This window comes from Amia ocellicauda, chromosome 1 (assembly GCF_036373705.1).
Source record: "Amia ocellicauda isolate fAmiCal2 chromosome 1, fAmiCal2.hap1, whole genome shotgun sequence".
NCBI lineage: Eukaryota > Metazoa > Chordata > Actinopteri > Amiiformes > Amiidae > Amia > Amia ocellicauda.
In genome coordinates this window covers 9,166,177-9,185,476 of record NC_089850.1, presented here as the reverse complement: position 1 = coordinate 9,185,476, position 19,300 = coordinate 9,166,177, and the positions used below count along the sequence as shown (strand labels likewise).

General features: G+C 35.4%; 1 protein-coding gene across 1 annotated transcript in view; it reads right to left on the bottom strand.

Annotated features, from left to right (window-relative positions):
- Positions 1-19,300, bottom strand: part of dcdc2c (doublecortin domain containing 2C) — a 132,529-nt gene that overhangs the window by 560 nt on the left and 112,669 nt on the right. Inside the window, exon 11 of the mRNA XM_066698191.1 lies at positions 176-233. Within this exon, the coding sequence (XP_066554288.1) occupies positions 176-233 (58 nt within the window). The remainder of the gene's footprint in view (positions 1-175; positions 234-19,300) is intronic.

Sequence of the window (19,300 nt, the reverse complement as noted above, 5' to 3'; positions counted from 1 at the left end):
GATCTCTGTAGAGGAGCCAAAGCCAGCTCTGAAATACTACTGCACAAAACTTACCTCCATAGAGAGGAACGAGAGCTCGAACGAGAGTTAATCAAAAGATTTGTCTCAGGCAATAATCCAACTCTCCTGCAAAGCATGATACATGGCAGTGAAATAAGAAATGGCAGGTTGCTACTGTGAGGAGGAGACACTTCACAGGCATGGGGGCGGGACTCCTCCTCCTGGCAGGGCCCCTATTGGACAGCTTTGGTACAAGTTTTCACATGATTGGCAAGTCAGAACGCTCTTCCCATTCGGTAATGGTTGTCTTCCAACTTGAAATGGAATATGCATATACATCAGTTTTGGTACAGTATAAATAATAATGTTCCTATAACTCATAATACTCACAATGAAACCACATATTCTTGAAAATAAATAAATAAATGTGTTGTTTTTAAGATTTCATTACACAGGCTTATAATCCAACATATCCAATCCAAAGTGTGTGTATACACACCGATCAGCCATAACATTTTGACCACCTGCCTAATATTGTGTAGGTCCCCCTTTTGACGCCAAAACAGCCCTGACCCGTCGAGGCATGGACTCCACTAGACCTCTGAAGGTGTGCTGTGGTATCTGGCACCAAGACATTAGCAGCAGATTTTTAAGTCCTGTAAGTTGCGAGGTGGGGCCTCCATGGATCCGACTTGTCTGTCCAGCACATCCCACAGATGCTCGATTGGATTGAGATCTGGGGAATTTGGAGGTCAAGTCAACACCTTAAACTCGTGATTCATCAGTCCAGGCCACCTTCTTCCATTGCTCCGTGGTCCAGCTACAGTAGCTCGTGTGTTGGATCGGACCACACGGGCCAGCCTTCGTACTTTTTCAAGGTACTATATACACAACCGACGGGGGGGCACAATTTGACCATGGAGGTTAATCAAAGCAATCACATCTTTGACTTTATTAAACTTAGGCTGGAGTCTAACTATATCTGCATAGACAACATCATTCTAATTTGCTCAGACCTAACTCACCACAAAACATTCACCAGACAGCTAGTTTTTTTCTTTAAAATAATTGTAAGCTATCTAAGGTTCTCTGGACTGTCACTGTGTTTAGTCCCACCTTCAAGCATAAGTAAATTACCCAATCTGTGGAGTGAGGCAGTAGCCAATGTATATGGGAATCAAGAGCAGTTAGTTTTGTCCTCAGTTACAAATCTATAAGCCAATGTCAACTGGAGCTCTTTCTAACCTTAAAAACAGTAATTTACTTCAGCCCTTTACTGATTGATGTATTTAATCAATTTGGAGACTAAAGCTTTGTACCAGCTCACACCAACCATTTCAGGTGTATAGGCACATTGCAAAGATTTCTGTAGTCTGTAAAATTACATGGTTAGGGCTGAACCTACTGTGAGAGAATGTGTAGGTGATACGCCAAGTACAAAAGCACATACTAGGGTTCAGTGGGTCGTTGGCAGTGTTCAAATACACCACCTCCTCTAACCCCCCCCAGGACAGCACACTTCACCATGTTTACCATACTTAACTGAGTGAGACCAAGGCCAGCATTTCATTCAATTTACAGCACAGAGTACTCATCGAGAGGTGCCATAAAACAGCCCCTGCAGAACCATAAAAATGTCAAAATACATCAGTCAAGCTGTCATTAGGTCAGTGTTCACAAATCCAACAATGGTTTTGAGGATGCTCTTAATCTCCTACAAGATAGTTTTGGTTTTCTGATGACCCTGATCTTTGGAGTGAACCAAACAATGTGGAGAAGAAAAAAAAGAAAAAAAAAGGAATGAGAATGAAACAGTCATTGTATTCAGTTACATCATGGCTTTATTACTTTCTATGCTGCTTTGCGGCTAATCATTTTTAATCCTTAGGACTGCACAGATGCTGCAATTCAGCATATTGTTTAATTGATTTATACCCAGTTTCTACTGTATTGGGTCACTTTCCCTCTGGGCCCTGAAAGATGTTATAGGTCTCATTGAATTTGACTTCCAAGAAAATCTGCTGTTTCATAGAAAGAAATGTGCCTTTGAGAATCACATTTTGCAAAAGTTACTAAACATTTGCAAGCTGTGTTATCGGTACACAATATCATGAAAGGTTGACTGGCTGTTTTATTAATGTGCTAATAGAAAAGGCGTAATCCTACTGTAGGATATTACTGTTAGTTTGCTACTAAGCATTTAAGCTTAACCTAATCTTAAACCTTTCTTGAACTGTAAAGTAACCTTATCCCTTAACCTCCAATTAAACTTACTGCTGAATTTCTTGGCACGCATGATGCAATTTGATCCAAGTTGTGTTTATTTAACACCTGTTAATTCTCTTCACACAAAAAAGTTTTGAAACAAAGATTATCATAGTATATTTTACTCATGCTTTATTTTTTAACAGTGGAAATGTAGTTTTATTACAAGATCATATATATATTATTTATCCTTCATAGGAAGGCTTTTATATTTTTAAACCTCATACATTTGAATGCATTTTGAGGTAGGTTGTCCACAGTTGTTTCTTGCATAGTTATTTATAAGCCGTGCTTTGGTCTAATCTCATGTATCACAGCTCACCGGATTAATTTATTAATGCATTTAATAGGACATTGTTAAAACAATCAGAGGCTGCTGGATATATTGCAACATTATTATTACTGGTTTTGTAATAATTCAGCTGATCCCTATTAACCCTGTTGTGTAACTCAAGTATAGCTAAGATTTGTATTGCTGATACAGTTGGTTTAATTTACATGTGCTTTCTGCATTACAACTGCATAATGACAAGGTCATTGCTTTTATGCTTTAATTTACAAGCAGAAACTGCATTCACACCATTTTTACAAGTGAGAAAAGTTAATTCATGTGAATAGGCACAATTACACATTATGAGAGTAATAAAGTATGTTCACTTTGTTTTGCACCTCTAAACAGTTTCTTCCATGAATCAGATATTTAAAGAAATCAGAAGAAATCCTTCAAATGATGAACTGTACGTGTGCTTTTTTTTACATGTTACATCTTTTTACGTTCTATTTCCATCCCACAAGTTCTATTATTGAATGCTATTAAACATGACATAATTAAACACAAACTGTGGGATGCTTAATGGAAACTGGTGACCCTATCTGAAGACCTTAAACTTTGTCAAAATGAAAATACACATATGGTTCCTTTTCTCTAGGATTTAATTAAAAGCACATGTCATTGTTGCACAACACAACCCACAGATACTAACCTTGCTATTATGACCATCTTTCTCATTTTTAACTGAGATAAATACTGGGACTTAATTAAATATGTATATGATGAGTTAAAATGTTTGGCATGAATAGACCCCATCATTATTATATCTTGCACATATATCAGCATGAAACATTTTATTATCTTAGATTGTTATGATCACCATGCAGCTGTTCTTTACTGTGTGAATTAAGCAAACCCATTACATGTCAATATGTATGTACAGTACATTCAATCAGCCCATTACCTTGTTATTACATTTAAGGTCAGAGAATTTAAAACAACAAAATGTGATTGAAAGTTAAAAACATGATTTCCTATTTATGAATACACCATGACATTTTCTATCCTGATTTATATTGTGATATTATTATTATTTAGTTATGTGGAAATGCTTGCCTCCCACAGTTAACAGGGCTTCATATTCCAAATTATTTGTTATACATTTCTGCTGTGTCATATCCTTTTCTGTGGGTTCTATGCCATTCAGATATAGGGCTATTTTTGAAATTATTGTCTTACTCGTTATAATTTATTTATTGTATCTGTAGCTGTACTTTAAGCATTTGCTTTCTTTTACCCTAAGCTCCTGATTGGTGATTCAGATTCCTGTGTCAGTTGCACAAACTGAGGTTAATACCCAATATGATAAATACTGTATGTACCACTCAACATGTGCTGCCTGTGTCAAAGCTTCAACACAACGAACTGCCTGGTCAGTTGGGTATTTAGTTAACATTAATTCTAAATGTCATTAATACGAAATAGTTTAACTATGTGAATTATCATAACTGCAGACAGTGAGGCATATTTCTGTGTTTATTACTGTTAAAATAATGATACCCTTTATATCTGCTTTAAAGGAAGTATATGCACTCATTTAACTTAATAAGTGTAACAGGAAAACATTACATTGAGCAGATACAACAATCCGAATGAGACTCTCTTTAATTGAAATTGAAATTTTGACCCACCCGCTCATAGCAAACTCTATATTTGTGCTTCATAGCAGTTACATTTACTACTAGTTTTGATTTAATCCCAGCCCTTGTCTCACTCAGTACACTGCAATATTGTAACATCTGGATTTTTAAATGTAGCACTGAACAGCCTCAAACCCTCACTGCACTGGCTGAATCACCTTGTCTAAAAAACAAGATTATTCGCATCTCAAAAAAAAAAAAAAAAAACAGTCTGAAGAACTGCATCAACCCAATGTTTAAAAGTTTCACAGAAGCACTTCTTAGGGGTAACCTGTGAAATCCAGATAAAATAACAGTGCAGGAAATAAAAGGAGAGAAATATCTTTCCACTATTTAAATAGCTGAGTGGATTTAGATTAAAAAACTCACTTTCCATCTAGAAACATTATGTAAAAAGATGAGATAGAAGCCAGATAAGATAACTTTGTGAGCTAGCAGTCTGCTAAGGGCTAGAATTATTTTCTTTTTGTGTGGTAAAACTGACCCCTGGGTTCCCTGCTTGAGAAAGGATTTCTAAGTGAAGGCTTGTGTAGCTGCTTCTTTGCAGCCAATCACTCCTCCTTCTGCCCTCCCTAAAAAATTATAAATACCCCCCCCCGCCATCCTTCTCCAATGTTTAAGAAATTAGGGTCTGAAAAGTGGTTGAAATTTTGAAGGCCATCAGGCAACCCTTAATTCAGTTGAGAAAAAGGCCGGGCAGGTGCAATCCGCGCGCATATGAGGTGGTGATTAGGGGAAAGTGGCTCTGTGTGAGGCAGAATGAACATCTGTGCCTATTACTACGCACACAAAAGAGTGGAGGGGGAAGGGGCACTCTCAATCTGAACATGAGCAGGGCCTCAATAAAAATGAAGGGCTGAATTGTACTCCCTAATTTAGGGCTTTCACTGCCACTTGCCATTAACATTTCAAAACATAGTCTTGATCACCCTTTGGGAGAAGATACAAAAAAAAAAAAAGTAATATGACAAGTAAAGTGAAGACAACACGCCACTGAATGCCATTTATATTTTAAAATAACATAAGATGCATTTGCTTGTTTCTTTGCGTATTCATTTTTTTTTTTTTTTGCTTAACTAAATTTAAAATCGTAATTGCCAGCAGAAGGCATAGCATTGCTTGCTGAAGTCTTTTGCAGTAGTGTTTATTCATCTGCTATGTGTACATTTTGTTATTTGCTACTCTGCTGGATTTAGTTTTCTCATTTACAACATAATACATAGGGTGCAAATTTCCATTTAAAACATGATACATGGGGCTGATATATGCAGCTCCTGTGGCTCAGTAAATGTTTTGATCATTGTTAAGTATGTCAGTCAAAGACCCAGGTCCCAGTCTCTAAGCATCTAAAGATGATTGTGTGATTCTGATAGACACCCAAAGATCACCTCTGCATCACTTACACTGAAATATACACCGAAAAGAATAAAACATGTTATGAGGTTGCATGTGAATAAAAGTAAAACATGTTTTATTAATGTTTTGACTTATGTCAAATATTCTTCAATCCATATCAATCACACTTCATCATGTGTAAGATTATTTAAAGATGTTCCTAAACTTACCAAAGATCTTGTCAGTGGCTTTCATTTGGAAACTCACATAGGAGTTTTACCACCTTGATTGAGTTTTACCAGATGTTGGTGGAAGCTGGAGTTGTGTTGTGACCCATTTTGTGGAGTTAACTTCAGCAGTTATTGCTCACTCTAGGGCCTCATAGGCACCATAGGTTGGGAACAGCCAGGGTTTATAATGAATAGAGAATGCAATGCAAGTGGCTTTATAGTACACCATAAAGGCAAAATCAGGAAATACAAGGTGTCTTGCCACTAAAGGGAAAAAAAAGTATAATAATGTCTATAGAATGATATATTTCTATACCATGCATTATCTTCTTTTGTTAAAAATACATATACTCTCCACAACCCAGGCAAAGGTTACACAACTGAGCTTTTATTTTTCTTCTATCACGTCTTGTCAGTGAAGTTAACTTTGTGGTCCAGCTGAGAAAGATGAAAGGCTAGTACAAAAAAAAAAACCACCACAAACAGCTTAGTAGGAGAGAGAAGGGTAAGATTTTTGAGATGAGCATTTTAAATGAAGCTTTTATAGTACCCAATGGAACTACAGTTACAGTAACTCTTGTAAGTGTCACTGCAGAGAAATCGGGCCATTTATAGTGTGACTTACGGAGTTGTCGGTTTGTATATTAATATACATGATTCATATTTCAGAACTGAACATGCTGTGAGAAGAAGAAAACAGCAGGCGACGAGAGACCAAACAATATGAGACTCTTCCACTCATATTGGTGTGACATTTGTGAGAGAAACTGTTAAAGTGTTAAACAAGGGCTCTCACAAGTATGAGTGACGTTTTGTTTGTAACGCCTCACAATTGTCATACTATTTGCCTGAAAAGACAAGAACTAACAAGATTGTAAATAAGAAAAGAGTTTAGGAATGTGTTATTGTGGCAGAATAGTTTGAACCAAGATAAGAAGAAGATGAGGAAGAATTATAGTGGAGACTGAGCTACTTTATTAAGAACATATTGTTTTCTTTTATATGCTGCATCAGGGGGCTAAAACCATGAAGTTACCATGAGAAACACATATCCTTCTTGAAAAGGCTTAGTCTTTCCACACTCCAAAATAAGTTGAAACATTTGAGTGTCAAGCAGAGGCATTTGGTTTACCTCCTCAGGAAAATACAAGCAGTCCATCTAAAACACTTTGAATAACTGTAAATTCTAGTGCGTGAAGTAGGTTCAAAACATTGTTAATGGACGTTAAAGGCATAAAAAATAAAACACTCATGCTGGTATCGAGTGCACAGAACTTGTACGTTGGATAGCACTCCTTTTGAAGTGAGGACTCTTGGGGTCTGATATTATTTATTTAAATGCCATGAGCGTAGATCTGTTTACTTAAATATTCCAATTCATTCGAAGACTGTAAGTGCTTCACTGAAGTGAGTTATAAATGATGAATCACTACACTGAGTTATTAGTTATGACACCATATGGATCTGCCTCAGCCTATATGCCATACCATTATTTAAAATAGGTAACGTTAGGAACATAAAGCGCATACAGTCTTATTGGTTCCATGATAAAATACAATATTTCAAGATAATCAGGACTTAAGTAGCCTGGATAAAAATGTGTTTATGAGATCCATTTTACAGTCTATTTTTCATTGTTATTTTGGGTATCTAAAAACTTTATTTGGGTTGCTATAAGCTTATTTTATTTGTATATTTCAATTTCTAAACATATAAGAAATATATATATATATATATATTATGTAGTTGATGTGCAATATCATAGTCTCAGAGATGATTTAGCCAGTTGCTTGGGTTTGACCTCATTAAACAATTTTCTGGTAGGGGACTAACCTTACCACTAGTATAGAATCTCTTTATGATGCACACTAAGGTCATTTTCTAATTATTTATTTTAAACCTTTTTAAAACTTGAATTCTCTAACTTTACTTATGGTGGCAAATTGTTTTTCTTTATGCAGTGTTCTTTTAAACACAAGGACCATCAAGAAGATTTACAAAAGCTTCTATTAATCTCCAGCAGTTGTCCAAAAAGTGGATTAGCTTTATACTGTTTATTCACATGTTATGTATAAATCTGAACATCTGTTTAGAAGTATATGTCATTTCTTTTGACAGATATTCCACTGATATATTTATATGCAACATTTAACATCATACATGTTTTCACATTTTGATCCATTTATGTAGAAAACATATCAAATGTATTCCTGCCTGTATGTAATGTTCTTGTATGTAATACCAATATTTCCTGAAATCTATATTAAAACAGTTGTTTTCATGCAGTAATTGTTGTATGCTTTTACTTCTTGGACATGATTGTTTGTGAATGACAGTGTATACATTTGCAACATTAATTGTATTCAGAAATGCAAGCTGCTTTACAGGGGTTACATTGTTATTTGGTTTTGGTTCGTAGTTTTTTGCATGTACAACATTTTGTTGATAAAACTGAAGAGCTAGAGATTGGATTGATTAATAAAAAATGTGTTTGAAAAGATTTTTTGCAATGCAATATACATTTCTCCAATGCACACAGCCCTCTGAGATGCATTTTGTAATGTAAGAGATGACCTCAAAATAAATAAATAATGCATAAGTGGATGAAATGTCATTTGAAATTCATGTAGTGCCCTTTACCTGATTACTAAATTGTTCCTTTGTGTCAGAAATCCAATGATGTGATAGGGAATGAATGGGATCCATTCATTTCTCCGCAGTTAATATGAACATATGTCACTGACATCTCAGAATCGTTGATTATTACAATTGACAACAATTTAATAGCAGTGGGTTCAGTCTCGAGAGGCTTGACACAAACTCACTTTTCTAAGTCTAAAGCAGATGAGAATATTGAATATACCCAATAGCTAGAAAATACCTTTTAGCATAATTGTACACAACTAACAGATGTCTTTTTTTTCCACTGATTCCCATCAATTTAGGTCAGATTCTCCAGCAGCATCTATCTGCTACTCAGTTTATCTGAGAGATTGTTATGGTACATAGCTTTGACAATAACACACCAGGCCCTATATTGCCCCAAGAAAACATATATTAATACATAAACAAACAAGGACATTTCATGGATCAACACAGTAATAATACTGATATCTGAGAATCGTGTCAGTGGTGAAATATATCAATAGTCATTTTATGGTTGAGACACAGGTCAGAAGATACTGCATAACAATCACACAGACCCCCTTAAGGTTTAAAGTGATTTATGTGCTACATATCAGTTAATTGAAAAGTATCCATTTCTCTATTTTCTGTAAAGGTACATTCATTTCCATAGTTTATTATATATACACTCACCTAAAGGATTATTAGGAACACCATACTAATACTGTGTTTGACCCCCTTTCGCCTTCAGAACTGCCTTAATTCTACGTGGCATTGATTCAACAAGGTGCTGAAAGCATTCTTTAGAAATGTTGGCCCATATTGATAGGATAGCATCTTGCAGTTGATGGAGATTTGTGGGATGCACATGCAGGGCACGAAGCTCCCGTTCCACCACATCCCAAAGATGCTCTATTGGGTTGAGATCTGGTGACTGTGGGGGCCAGTTTAGTACAGTGAACTCATTGTCATGTTCAAGAAACCAATTTGAAATGATTCGACCTTTGTGACATGGTGCATTATCCTGCTGGAAGTAGCCATCAGAGGATGGGTACATGGTGGTCATAAAGAGATGGACATGGTCAGAAACAATGCTCAGTTAGGCCGTGGCATTTAAACGATGCCCAATTGGCACTAAGGGGCCTAAAGTGTGCCAAGAAAACATCCCCCACACCATTACACCACCACCACCAGCCTGCACAGTGGTAACAAGGCATGATGGATCCATGTTCTCATTCTGTTTACGCCAAATTCTGACTCTACCATCTGAATGTCTCAACAGAAATCGAGACTCATCAGACCAGGCAACATTTTTCCAGTCTTCAACTGTCCAATTTTGGTGAGCTTGTGCAAACTGTAGCCTCTTTTTCCTATTTGTAGTGGAGATGGGTGGTACCCGGTGGGGTCTTCTGCTGTTGTAGCCCATCCGCCTCAAGGTTGTACGTGTTGTGGCTTCACAAATGCTTTGCTGCATACCTCGGTTGTAACGAGTGGTTATTTCAGTCAAAGTTGCTATTCTATCAGCTTGAATCAGTCGGCCCATTCTCCTCTGACCTCTAGCATCAACAAGGCATTTTCGCCCACAGGACTGCCGCATACTGGATGTTTTTCCCTTTTCACACCATTCTTTGTAAACCCTAGAAATGGTTGTGCGTGAAAATCCCAGTAACTGAGCAGATTGTGAAATACTCAGACCGGCCCGACTGGCACCAACAACCATGCCACGCTCAAAATTGCTTAAATCACCTTTCTTTCCCATTCAGACATTCAGTTTGGAGTTCAGGAGATTGTCTTGACCAGGACCACACCCCTAAATGCATTGAAGCAACTGCCATGTGATTGGTTGGTTAGATAATTGCATTAATGAGAAATTGAACAGGTGTTCCTAATAATCCTTTAGGTGAGTGTATAACAATAACAATAATAATTATTAGTATTATTATAATGATGATGATGATGATAATAATAATCTATTCATATATAACATTATATACATTATATGTCATGATAAAGCAATCATATGGTGTTATTTGAAGCTCTGTTATTATTATTATTATTATTATTGTTATTATTATTATTATTATTATTATTATTATTATTATTATTATTATGGTTTATCAGCTTCTCAATCATGCCTGATTTTCACATGCAGAAAAGTTGAGGAATTTAAATAATCAAATATAATGATTTCCTTAATTTTCCCCCTGACCTGAGGTGACACTGGTGGTGACAGAACATCAATTATTTGGTTAGGTATTGATCAATAATGTTATGTGCTGATCAGACGCATGTGCTATAGTCAATACACCAGACTAATATGCTTCTGTCTAATATCATTATCATAGACTTCATTATTTTATTTTATTTAATAAGGACAGCAATTTAATACATGTATGTATGTGCTACTGTCTTTGTCACAGGCCATATCAAATCCAGTCCAAATTTAAACTGGCCTACACCAGACCATTATGAAAACTGTGCCTGTATTCCATTGAAACAGTTATATTTTGATTGTAGTGGGCATCTGGCTAATGTTTAAAGTTAGAGTAATTGGATTTGTATCTGGTCTGACACACAGTTTATGTTAAGAATCGTTTACATTGTTTCAAACTGGAAATGTGTATGGATGTGTAATGTATGTATGCCTCCACATTTCTCATCCAAGACCTCAAGAACTGGGTTTTATTGCAACCCAGTAGCACCTAGACTGTGAAGGTCATTATTACTAATTGACAAATGACTAAACCTTATGACTTTTCCTATAATTAAGTCCCAAAAGAACACATAAATGACGACATATAGGTACCTGGTGGGTTTGTAGTCAGCAGCTCTTACAATCTACTGAGGATCTAGCAAACTGTGGGGCACTTAGGTCAAGTATTGTAGCTGAAAGCCAATTTATAAAGTATCCAGTGCAATACATATTAAAAAAAAAGTATGCACTGAATCAGCTTGTCAATAGCCAAGACCAAAAATAATGTGTGCTATACATTTATACTCACAAAATATGGCCCATCATCACAGCTAATAACAGGGCATAAGCAATAATGCGAATGGACGGAAAGATATAACAGCAACATTAATACATTGAGCAAAGGTGTTACTGGCATTCCTCGATTTCAAACTGTTTACACAGATTAACAAGTTATTTATCACATGGGATCATTGATAGGATCGGTCCACATGTAGTAGCAAGGCAAACCTTTGATGGCCTATACCACTCGTTTATGTGAGCACCTGTTTATTCTATGTGACCAAATAACATAGACATCCACGTAGCCAATATTGACATACTGCCATTCATGGCTTCTGTGATGAAAGGCAACGAAAGCTAGATGGAACATAGTAAAGCATAATGGAGTTGCTACACCCAGATGTTAGAAAAGAGCATTTCCATTAATAAGATGACATGTTCTAAGTCACCTGTGGATGATGAGTGTCCATTTCCAGGGTGGAGAATTTGAAAAAGAAATCATGCGTTCAGAGTTCAAGATTCAGTCATGCATCAGGCATGCTAGGAAGAGATGTCACATCTCGATTAAACCTAATCTCTTAATTCGGAGGCTGGTATTAATATTTAAAGGGAAAAGAGAACCATTGGCCTGAATAAGCCACTATTACAAATATTCTACCATTTAAAACTATTCAATCCTACATTTTAAAGAAAGTTTAATATATTTTTTTAATTTATTAACATTTGAACATCAGGTTTTGATGCAGTGTCGGATGATCACTGTCATCTTCTGGTTTATGCTATTCAGAAACATTACCTTATATCTAACACAATGATGTCCACTGGCCATGGTGTCTTTGATGGAGTTTCCATGTCTGGTCATTACATTTAAACATTATGCACTATTAATGATATACCCCGCCAGTGATATCTGCAAAGTTGGGCAAGAGCAATAGAACACACTATTAAACAAACTATGTATGTGTTACTTCTGTATTGCATCAACACTGCCTCTAACAGATATATTCAAACAGGTCACCTGTCCACCATGAATTTCCTGGTGCGTGTCTCACATGTGAAATAAATCGAGACCATACAAATGCAAACAGATACAGGGCCATTTAAGTAGAATTAAAACACTCATGAAAATGCTCCACTTGGTGTTGTAAGCTTGACAATTGTTCCAGTGCTAGGCATCATTAAAAAAATGTTGTTATTGAACGTGTGGTACTTGTCACAGTGCCACACATGGTGGAGCAGTGCACAAAGGCAATCACATAGCAGGCCGTGTCTTTCTCATATATATTGTGGTCTTATACAACCAAAACAGATATATCTATAAATATGGCATGTGAAAAGGAAGACCAGTTCAAAGAGATCAATTTAGTCAGTAAATGAAGCATGAGTCTAGATCAATACAGACTTGGGGCTAGTTCAACTTTGTGTTATAGAAGATCTTTTGAATGCTGTGATTAAGGATATTCTGAAGCAGACCTTTTTCTTTGGCCAGAACATTAAACTCCAGTTTTCCATTTTCCATGACCTTTAGTGCATTGCCAAATGAATGCATTTTGGAAATGAATTTAAAACTCCCATTCCTGGATATTAACCTGATCAAGATGTTGAGGGAGTATGCAATGAAAGATATGACTTGGGCAACCAAAGACAATAAAGCAGCTGAAAAAACTAGTTGAGGATTAAACAAAAATCTCCCAAAAGAAAGATAAAACTTGAAACAATTATATAAAGAGCCTTGAAGGAGTCACAGAAAGCATTCAAAGGGTATGAAAATATGTGTCCATTACAGGAGACTTTTAAAATAGATATAAAATGTGACGCCCTTCATAAGCACTAATGTGTTCTTATACTCTTCTGCTTTTGTCCCTATAAGAACAAGTTTTATCCATAACTTTAATTTAATTTTGTTTCCACAGTTCCAAATACTATCGTAGCTATTTCATTTGACAAGGAACACATGAGGTTACCTGAGAAGCCCAACTAAGTCAATAAGCCACCCACTCTCAGAAAACTTTCAAAGTTATGGCTGATTTGTTTAATACCTTAGTGATAGAATTCTATCGATTTTTTTTTTTTTTTTACCACAACAGATCTTCTATGTAATAACATCTTATGTCATATTTACAGACATGGAGTGCTTTTTTTAGGGCAACTGTCAAAGCAATTATATATCTTAGTGCCATCCTTTACACTGACTGAGATAATGACTGAAAGACACTGTCTAAAAAGAGGTCATCTGAAATGAAGCTGCAACCAGCCATTCTGGATAAATGAGGTGTACCTAAACTTTTCTGACAAACACCAGAATTTCGTTGTCATAGTAAAAGGTAAATGTCACTAACTATTATTACACCAAATATACCAAAGCTTCTATTTTTGTAATTGTTCAGCTTATCTGGAACTGTTTTTATTTTTTTCTATTATTATTATTATTATTATTATTATTATTATTATTATTATTATTATTATTATTACGTTTATTTCCCCAATTATCATTTAAATCATACACCCATGGCAATATGTAGTAGTGGAAAGGAATAGGCTATGGTAAAATAATCTTTATAGGCAAACATGGTCTCTGATTTCACACATTACATCAATAAAATATTTGTCTTATATTCACAACATGTTTTGCCTATAATTATTAAGGTACTTTTTTTGTTCTTTATGGTCCGTGAAAGGCTTCTATGTAACCACAACATATTGTAGCCATGTCCATGTTAATTCAAATGTATATATTTTATATGTGAATCACTTTACATTTAATGCACAGAAAATTACTGACAAAAACAATGATAATTAAAAACAGTTTAGAGTTAAAATGATAATTTGTATCCACACATAACAGAGATAAGACCAGTGTTATAGCTTTTTTATATAGAGTCTGTCTAGAGGCAAGATAACAGAAAGACTGATGAGACAAGGAAAATAAAATTGTTCCTCTGAAGCACAGGTTAGTTTCATGCTGTATGGGACAGTCATTGTGCAGTAGCATTTTGCAGCAGGAACCTACCAACTGAAGGTCAGAAATATTGCACATAACATGACAAATTAATTTTAAGACAACAAATATGATTTTTTTTTTTAGTAAGGACATAATCGACATTGGCCATTTGATTTTGCATAAGATGTCATGCCTCAGTCCATAGTTATCACTTTCATGGCAGTGTATTTATGTATTTTGTATACTCGTGTAAAGGATACAATGTAATGCTCACTTACATCTCAGTTTACTCTTTTGCTTTCTGAGTCTATGGCCAATCCTGACTTATTTATTTTTTATCATGAGAGTTGTGTGAGAGTAAAACTGAGGTGAAACAAATCAACGCACATTAGTGGATGGGTACAGTCCACTGCCACCATTTCCCTGTTGTCCCTCATTGTCCATATTGTCTTAAGCATTTCAGCTTGAGATATCTATTTTAAAATGTGCATCCTTTTTTAGTCACTGAGCATATTTTTTCTACTGTATTGACTGCCATCTTCACTATTTGGTTAGCCCTGTGACTTCTGTGCAATATCTATTTGGACTTTTAAGTTGCTCTAAATTGGTATAGACTATAAAAACTAAATGTTTGCCAAAACAACAACAACAAATACACACATTGATGCATTAAATTAGCCCCTTTTAATCGTGCAAATTTGAATTCAACATGGATTTCTGGTAACTGGACAGTGAACAAGTTTATGAAAGTAAATGCAGTACCTGACATATCAATGTATATTGAGATTTATCTCTCATTCGTAATTTCCAACTTCCAATTTGCCCAACCAAAATGAAACCTATCTTTCTTTCTTTCTTCTACTCATAAATGTAACCACTATGATGTACATGTCTCTATTGTTTGCTTTAAAGGGTGGGTTGAAGTTTTGATTGAATCCGACCCTTAGTCTAGCCCTAAATGTAAGGGTTTTCCCAAATTAATAAAAAAAAAAAAAATGGAAAGTCAGGAAATACAGGCACTTGTATACTACAACCCAGTGTTAGTTACCATTCATTTTGTTGATTTCGTTAAGCTTGTTTAATTGATTTTCATCCTAGCATTGTGGAAACCATGTGGAAGACCATATATTCTGCCTACACATATTTAGGTTTTCTTTTTAGAGCAGAGAAATTGTTTATTATTATTATTATTATTATTATTATTATTATTATTATTATTATTATTATTATTATTATTATTATTATTAAAACATGACCTGCAAAATTAAACTGAAAATACTTGGGGAACTTGGAATATATTTTGTGGCCAAGTTAACATGTACAACAAGTTGATATTGAGCATCTGTCTGCCAAGTTTATTCATCTGCTCCCTGTTAAAATATGGATGTCTTCAAATCCAGTTACAAATCCCCAAGACAACCATGATGAGAACAATACATTTTTGCGTTTGAGTGCAAACAGTAAGGTCAAGTCTCAGTTCAAATTCTCTTGTACAATTTCCAAATGTTTCTATATAGTTGGATTCATTTCAGTTATATGTTTTATTTGCTACATCCATGATTAAATCATAGATTCTTATTTATAAGCCAAAACCTGTGGCATTTCCTAAATGATTTGAGATCACCTTTGTCTCTGTAGGTCTTTATTTTTCCTGCTGTTTTGCCAGACAGCCAGACAGAATGAAAGAATACAGAACTGAAATATCTGTGAATAAAATCTGATGCAGGTGAGGTTCTAATGAAATATGTGTACTTTAATAAGTAATAATAAAAGCATGTATTGGTAACACTTTATAATAATTCTCCCAGTGAATTTACATAGTAGGTACTCACTAACTACATCTGTACTTACTCATGCGAACATTTACATACATTAAGTACATTGTAATAATGCACAATTACACTGTTCTTATGAGTAACTACAGATGTAGTTACTGAGTATTTACTATGTAAATACACTGTAACTGGGAGACTTAATTAAAAGTATTACCAATTAAATAGTGTACAATCATAATTATAATAAATAAATAAATGGCACTGCTTAAACTGAACATTCACAGGATATTACTCAGCAAAATATAAAGTATTTTATTTTTGAAGACATATTAAACTAAAGCCCCACCTTCTCTTCATATATTGATAATGTATTGATTTCAGCATTCTTGGATGCCCAATATAATAAGAAATTAAAGGGTATTTGGTCCCAGTTATCCCCATATTACCATTTACGTAAAAACATGTGCAGTAGTTGAAATTGATACCTTTTTGTTAGGAGCCTTCATTTTGCATAACTTACAGTATATTTCAGTCATGCACAATGTAGGGTCCTACATATTGCCCCTCTCTAGCTTCTCTCTTCTTTATTTACTGCTAATCCTTGTGTGCTGTGAAAATTGTGATGGCAGGAAAAATACACCTCAAAGCATTTCATGATTTTCAGGTAAAAAGATCGATCATTTCTTCTTCTTTCTTTTCTTTTTTTCGGTTTAACTGGATACACTGCAGCTGAATCTGCCACGGTTGGAAAGCTCCTCAAATACAGCTTCAAATCCTTCTTTCATTATTGAAGCAACAGTGGAAGGGTTTGACCCCACTTCCCTGTTGCTGACTCTGAGAGAATTGTTCATGCCTTACTTCCCTCCCACCTGGATTATTGTAATTCTCTCTTCAGTCGCTCTGGTCTAATAACTATTCACAACTTGCATCTGATATGAATTTCAGCTGATAGGATTTTGACCTGTATGACAGGAGGAGAACACCCCCCACCCCCCCTCCTGTATCTACAACAGCTTTGCATGTAATAATGTACGTTAAGACCTTGTTCTGCAGACTCTAAAACATTGTGTTCTCAGTAGGATGCGATGTGTTTTGAGTGTTAAACTGAAAAGGATTTTGGAGGAATATGGCATACCATTGAATCAAAATGATCAAGTGCGTACTGAGTATGAATACAAAGGGACTTATTCACATATCCCTCTGATGCTTTTTTATCACTGGGACAATGTAGTCATTAAAAGGACTGTTGATTCATAGTGCCACACCTGCCTCATAAACAAAACTGTATATTTGCTGAACTATACATTCTTGTGTAATGTAGCTCTGGATTTGTAGTGGAATAATCCTAATTATCCTGCTGTTATACATAGGGGTGACCCCTATCGTTTCATGTTTTCCAGAGGAAGACCAACAGAGAAACTGAACTTAGTTGCCTTGTTGCCCTAGGGAAAGAGGAAAACATGATTCACTGCTTCCTAAAACACGTGCTGCCTAGTTATTTGAATAGGAAGGATTTTCCCTTTGAAAACGAAAATGAAGGGCACTGGGCAGGAAGTCACAGCACAATAATTACGGCCCTTGCAGACAGACTGACCTTGTGACTCAACACAGGATTGGAAGCATCAATCAGTGATAGGAAGGTGCTGTTTCAGTATCTGTGGAGGAAACTGAAAGAACCAGATGTCTACAAATTACCTCACTAATCCCCCACCCCCATCCCACCCTCTGCCATAACATCGTGTCGGTAGCTCGTTAGCAAGCATTTTTCGTTATTTTGTACCTGCTCGGCCACAAGGGTCGGAAATAAAGTTTATAGCACTGTCATAGTCGTTTTTTATGGGTTGATTCATGGCAGCCCTAGCACACATACAGTAGCTGTGATTAGTTTTATGAGAGGAATTGGTAAGCGAGCCAACATGTTTGGCTCAGCATGTCGGTTCTAAACACACAAGACCTGAACTCACCTCATATAGGCAAATCATGACATTTAAATATGTCATAAAGTTATGCCAACGTTTGATGTGTCTCCTGTGCATAAAGCCTACTTCACACTATGAGGCAGAGCTTTTGGTAGTCATTAGAAATGTTATTTTTTCCTTAACGCAGTTCAGACAAGAGCATCATACAGATCAAAATGTGTATGTAGAACAAAGTGTTTGTTAAACCATGTACGTTGCCTCGGATAAAGGTGTCTCTTATATAACTTAATAAAGAAAATGTATCCAATTATTTATAATACTTTGTCATCACATCGCTTCATAGGATCATCATGATTGGCAAGCTTATGACATGGTCTTGTTTGTTCAAAGGATTAAGCTTGTCTTATCCTTCAGATAGGTCACAATTTGCCAATTATCTCTGTAGGTTAGATGTACCAGACAATTACTGTGTATCCCAAGTTTAAATAGTAGGTATCAAATGTCATATTAATATTTTGTTTTCTATACCCAGGTATTAACTACCACTGTTTCACGAATTCACTACTGCAGTCCTTCAGCAAGTTTCTTTTCAAATGTTCAGTGTTGTACAACTGAGAGTGTTCTGAAATCCCCCAAAATAAAAAAAAATATTAATTTACTTTAGGTGTAATAGTTTTCATAATGGTATTACAGTTTAAATGTCACCTTTAATTGTTTTCAATGTACTACAATTAACAATATTACAAGACTTATTCCCAAACATTAATTAATTTGAATAGATTTAGGAAAGACTATGCTGATTGTTTCGATTTTCCATACTGTATTTTATTTTGTGTTTAAATGGGAATATTTCAAGTGTAAATGTAGAAATGTTTGGAAAGAAAAATATGGTAATTATCTGTTTTAGCAAAACACTCTGAAAATTCAGTACAATCTCTTTGGTATTATCAGCTGGTATTATGCTATTCTGCACGCATGTCACAGAACAACGGAGCAAGGTACTATCAATCCATACCAAAGGAGCAAACACTATTATTGCACAGTGTATGCAAAAGGTGAAATTTTATCTTCATTAATTTGCTCTGACACACTGAATAATGAGTCTGTTTATTGAAAGTGTAACAGATTTATGAACATGTCCACGATCAATTAGAATTAGTGTGTTTTGGCAATCTATTTCCATATATTAAAGAGAATGGTGTTTTGTTTTCCACTTGTTTAATACATACGAGAGGTATAGTTGGATATTTTTGCTTTAATCAAAT